Raw genomic sequence first — 6,151 nt, forward strand, 5'->3', positions numbered from 1 at the left:
CCTCACATTTTTTTTATGACCGCGCGGACAGGTGCGCTTGGTCAGTAGGCTTCAGAAGCACAGTTGCACATGTGGAGGCAGTGTGAAGAAGCCCATTGCTAGTCGAACCTGGGCCGGGTTTCCCGATACGATGTATCTTAGCTCTTAAGAGTGTTTTCTATGTGCAAACTTACGAACGCTCGCAGCAATCCACGAGCGTTTCCCAAAAATGCACTTAACATGCACGCGCGAGAACGCGCTCTACGTGCCACTTACGAGTCGCTGTCCATTCGCGAAGTGCTGAAATTTGACCTTATATGGAATAGTATTCTGAACGTTTAACCTAATAATTGTCATCTGTTTTGAATAACCAATCAAGACAATCAAGTCTATATAAAGCACCTACATACAGTCGGAGACACTGACAAAATGGCTGAACAAAAAAAAAACAAGAAAAGATACCTTTCAAAAGGATGAAATTAATGTCCTCTTAGAGGAGATAGAGAAAAACAAAGATGTGATTTTTACCAGATTTAAAGGACACCATACTAATAAAGAAAAACAAAACATCTGGGAGGACATTGCTACCAAACTAACTGCAACCAGGGGTGTTCAAAGGTCAGGGAAGGAGGTCCGCAAGAAGTGGCAGGATTTCGCAAACCTGGCAATTATAAAAACAGGTGGTGGGACCAATGAGTCCCCCCTTCTTACAGCCGAGGAAGAAAAGGCATTGTCAATACTTGGCACAAGTGCTTCAGATGGAATTAGTGGTGGTATTGACATCCATGGAGGAGTAGGGATAACTCAACCTGAGCCTGAACCTGAGTCAGGTCCTTCATGCTCAGAGGAACCATCAGTTTCATCTGCCATCTCCGAGCACCTACCATCTCCTAGTCCTCCAAAAAACCCTCCCAGGCCACAGCCTCCATCTTCAGTGGTCCAGACTGCAGCCACAACAACTCAGCAGTTTGAGAATGTCTGTAGCTGTAGTCAGGACCTAGTGCAGCTGGAGAGAGAGAAACTAGATGTCTTGAAAGACATTAGGCAATGCCTTCAAGAAGCCAACGAGAGAGACAACAACTTCCAACAGCAGCTCATTGAGCTCAAGAAGGCCAAACTGGCCTTAGAAGAGAGGGGGCTTGCACTAGAGGAGATGAGTTTTGCAAGGCCCTCAATTTCTGTGCCAATTATCTTGCCAGAAGACACAGGTAATGTGATTTATTGTTTCAGTAATTTGTGCAATGTGAAATGTTTTCTATATGTAGTTATGACTCATCTCACTGTACAATGTATTTTGAAGGTTGTGGGGAACTGAATAACCCAAATTAATAAAACTATGCAATGTTTTTTATTAATAAAGCTATATGCAGTGTTTTTGATGTCCATGTGTTTGTTGAACCATGCACACGAGGCCTAAGACCATATGAAATAATATAATAATTGTTATGAGTTCTTCCAAATGTTTCTGAAGTAAATGGCTAATGGTTGATGATTATTTTCAGACATAAGCATTTAAGTTTCAATATAATTAATATAAAGTCTATATATTTGGCGTGACAGATAACACAAATATATATACAGTACTTCATCTAGCCAATACATTTCTACAGGTATAGACAAAAAATCAACAACATTTTTTACCAGTACTGTTCTATGTATACATTTTTATAATAAGCACAACTTTTCATCATTATGAACAGAGGATAGATTAAAGGAATATAATATGTAATCTGTACAGTTTCTAAGCATGCCACACCTTCACTTTCTTCAAGGTAGGGCCTAATGTCATTACTGAAATTGATGATAGGCAGTGGGATGTGTTAACATAATCACAGCCTGATGACCTTCACATGGTTTCTTCAATTAAGCTAGGATTAGTATAGAGTTTACACCTCACTAGACTTGCAGAGGAAATCATGGCTGCAATACAGCGTGTTCTTCAATTGAGGGTCAGAGAAAGACAAAGACAGAGACGACCACGAAGTAGACTGGTGACTTTAAATGCCTTCATCAGACAGCATCAAAACCCCTTGGATATCCTTGATGACATGGCTATAATAAGGCGATACCGTCTGCCAAGAGGACAAATAGCCCAATTGCTAAATAGCATTGGACCTCAGCTGATGCGTGCCACCAGGAGAAATTTTGCCTTGTCCCCTGAAATCCAACTCCTATCAGCCTTGAGATTTTATGCAACAGGCAGTTTTCTCCAGGTACTTGGTGATGGGCTTGAACTAAGTAAGGCATCAGTTTCAAGAGCTGTTCAAGCGGTCACCAATGCATTACTTCCTCTTGCTGTGGAACACATTCAATTTCCAGCATCAAGACAGGACGTCACAGAAATACAACAGTATTTTTTAACACACCATCACATCCCACAGGTCATTGGAGTGATCGATGGTACCTTGATCCCGATCCTTACACCATCTGTAGATGGCCATGTATATATAAATGCCGCAAAGGCTATGCAGCTATCAACTGCCAGGTGATCTGTGACCATAAGGGTTTGATTACAGACATTGTGGCAAGGTGGCCCAGAAGCACACACGACTCCTTCATGTTCACCAATTCATCTGTTGGTCAGGAGGCACAAAACTTACAGGGACAGTGGAGGCTGCTTGGGGACAGTGGTTACCCACTGAGGCCATATCTCTTCACGCCTGTGGCTAATCCTATGAATAACAGGGAGACAAATTTCAACGAGGCACACCGTGTTGCACGTAGTCTTGTGGAACGCACAATAGTGAGGTGGAAGATGCGCTTTCGGGCAATTCACCAGTCCAGCGGTGGTCTTTTGTTTGCTCCACAAAAGTGCTGTGCAGTAATAATAGTAACAGCTTTGCTGCACAACATTGCAGTGCAGATGAGAGTGCCATTTCTTAACAGCCCTTTCTTTTATGATTTTTTTTGTTCATTCATTTAATTTAGATGTGTTTTTTTATCTTGTTTTCCCCTTTTTATTTATTTCATTTATAAATTCATGTAAACAAAAAACGAGTACAATAAAGTGTACAATAAAGTACAATCAAAATATTATTATATTACTCGCGTTGCAGTGTGTTAAATCTAGATAAAAGTGTAATCTGCCGGTTGTCCTGCAGGTGTCCTCATAAATCTGTCTTCTTACGATGCACTTGGGGATGTACGATTACTCCAGAGCACTCGTAGATCTACGAAGATTTTCAAGTGCTACTTAAGCTATGATGCTTTTGGGAAACAGACCGTAATATTAAGATCAATCGTACGATCGTTTTTACGATCAACTTAGGCTTACGATGCTTTTGGGAAACGCAGCCCTGTGCAATCCGCTTGCACTTGGACTTGGACCATAGTGCGGCCCAGTGGAAAAAAAGGTTGAGAACCACTATAACATATATAGTTACAAATTAAACAACGTTTCTAAATATGTGATGTTGTTTATCTTGATCGAACTACATTGCTTCAACGTAGTGGTTAACAATGACTAGGGTACATGTTTTAAAATGTATTACTGTAAGAAAGTACACACTGACCTAACAGACATCAATTTATAAAACAAGATTATTTAGAGTTATAATTTCACAACTCTCAAAATGTTACTTTTGTCTTTACAGGTCTTTCTTTTTACTATCCTGATTGCAGTTTAATTTATAATTACTGTAACTGTCCTGTTACAACTGTATTTTTTTCTAACTAGTTTTCTAACTAGAAAAACTGTCTTGATTAAATGTGTAAACGATAAAAAGTGTAAACTCAGACTTTTATGAAATAAACATAACTCTTACCCGTGCTTCCCGTTCTTCATTCGCCATGCTGGATTACTGATGTAAAGGCTTAATTTCCGTTCTGATTTATCCATATTGCGCTAAAGGTGCGGAGAATCGTGCTCCTTGAATGCACTCAGTGGCTTATGATAGGATTGGTTGAATGGTAAGCTCGCATCTGATTGGCTAAAGAGTACGACAGACCCACTTGGGAAGAGAGCTCTGCCAGGAAAGTCTCAAAAACACACACACACAAATCCGAGTGGATTCGTAGTAAATGACGATTCGTACATTCAGACACTCGTACATTTTGAACATTCAAAGGTTTTTGTGCACAGTTGTATATCTACAAATTGTTTTTTGCATTTGTGAAATGTATTTTATGAATATATAATTTTATTTTGGGCTTGTGAATTGCTTTTTGTGAATATATTTTTTTTTTCACGCACGTGAATTTTTTGTGTGTGTACGTGAATTAGGTTTCATGCATGTGAAATTGTCTACGCATGTGTGAATCGTGTTTTTTGCGTGAATTATATTTGAGACTAATCTGCTTCCATAGAGAGAGTCTGTGTGTGTGTGTGTGTGTGTGTGTGTGTGTGTGTGTGTGTGTCTGTGTGTCTCTGTGTGTGTGTGTGTGTGTGTGTGTGTGAGAGAGAGAGAGTCTGTCTCTGTATGTGTGTGTCTGTGTGTCTCTCTGTGTGTGTGTGTATGTGTGTCTCTCTGTGTGTGTGTCTCTCTCTGTGTGTGTGTGTGTGTGTGTGTGTGTCTGTGTGTCTCTGTGTGTGTGTGTGTGTGTGTGTGTGTGAGAGAGAGAGAGTCTGTCTCTGTATGTGTGTGTCTGTGTGTCTCTCTGTGTGTGTGTGTATGTGTGTCTCTCTGTGTGTGTGTCTCTCTCTGTGTGTGTGTGTGTGTGTGTGTGTGTGTGTGTGTGTGTGTGTGTGTCTCTGTGTGTGTGTCTGTCTGTGTGTGTGTGTGTGTGTGTGTTATAATGTCCAGCTGAGCTGTAGTCCAGCACTGCCTCCTGCTGGTGGAGATCTGAGTGATCGGTCAGTAACAGTGTCTGTCTCTGCTCTGGGTCACAGGTCTTCTGGGGATGGTAGCACACATGATGTTCACGACAGCGTTCCAGCTGACCGTCAGTCTGGGCCCGGAGGACTGGAAACCACAGAGCTGGGACTACAGCTGGTCTTACATGTACGTTCACTCATGCCTCAGCTCAGGGATGCTGGTCTTGGGACTTTTAACTGCTCAAGCACTAGAAACAGTGCTTTACAAATGCAAAACTGATGAGAAAAATTACTGAAAGTGAGCTCGAAATATAATATAAGTCTTACAGTTCATAGTACAATACTAGAATTTATCCAAAAAAAAAAACATAATATGTACAAAATACTTGGTAAAGTTAAATAAGTCACATAACATTAGGCTTATATTATAATACATTTGTTTGTATTTATTTATTTATTCTTTTTATAATAGACTTTACATGGATTCAAGGAGAGTAAAAGATACTAATATGAATTTTATTCATGTATTATTATATAATAAATGTGGAATTTCAAGAAGGACATTTTGAGATAGACGTCATAATTTTGAGAAATAACTTAGTGTTTGTAACAGCTAGTGTATCCTGTGCCTAGTACTTCTGACATGAACAGGTTTTGAGTCTTGCAGGTCTATGGTCTGTCCCTGATGATGCCTGATTGTTTAATAACTTTAGCTAAAAGAGCGATGTTGATTTGAAACCGTCTTGGCTTTGTTTCCTCCAGCTTGGCCTGGAGCTCGTTCACCGCCTGCATGGCCTCCTCGGTCACCACCATCAACAGATACACTAAGACTATTCTGGAGTTCAAACACAAGCAGAGGAACATTGAGAAGAACCTGAAGATCAAGCAGAAGCTGCTGGAGCTGGACTCTCCAGAGCAGGTGTGGGACATGTACATCAGCTCCGTCCCCAGCTCGGCCGAGGAGTTCCTGGACCTGTCCAGTTCAGGACGCAAGCTCTCCACCAACTCAGTGTTCCTGGACCTCAATGACCTGCCGTCTACACAAGGAGAGGAGTACTGCTGAAGCCACGCTCTTCTAGTGTCTGGATCAGAGCTGTGGCCGTGCGTTGAGCTTTCGTGACTGTGCTCGTGAGGAACGATTGGTTTGATGTTGTGCTGCTGTCTGAAGATGATGCTGTGAGTTTTAGTTTGTTATTAATGTGCTGTTGACGTTGTATGTGTAAGATGTACTGTGGAACCAGAACTGGGATGAATGAACGATATTCCTCGATCTTAGAGAATTAAATGTGACACAAGGTTTGTTTTTTTAACTGCATTAGAAATATTCTGAGAGCTACCACTGATTCAGTAGAAACAGTAGATCTAAGCTTTAGAAGTCATTACCAGATCGATCCTGAGGGTCTCTTAATGAGATGGATT

General features: G+C 40.9%; 1 protein-coding gene across 1 annotated transcript in view; it reads left to right on the forward strand.

Annotated features, from left to right (window-relative positions):
- The window catches only part of LOC132121148 (germ cell-specific gene 1-like protein), a 31,549-nt gene extending 25,725 nt beyond the window's left edge, over positions 1-5,824 (forward strand). Inside the window, exons 4-5 of the mRNA XM_059530327.1 lie at positions 4,808-4,919; positions 5,495-5,824. Coding sequence (XP_059386310.1) covers positions 4,808-4,919; positions 5,495-5,795 — 413 coding nt within the window. The 3' untranslated portion in view covers positions 5,796-5,824. The remainder of the gene's footprint in view (positions 1-4,807; positions 4,920-5,494) is intronic.
- Positions 5,825-6,151: the final 327 nt, after the last annotated feature.

This window comes from Carassius carassius, chromosome 39, assembly GCF_963082965.1.
Source record: "Carassius carassius chromosome 39, fCarCar2.1, whole genome shotgun sequence".
NCBI classification, from domain to species: Eukaryota; Metazoa; Chordata; class Actinopteri; order Cypriniformes; family Cyprinidae; genus Carassius; species Carassius carassius.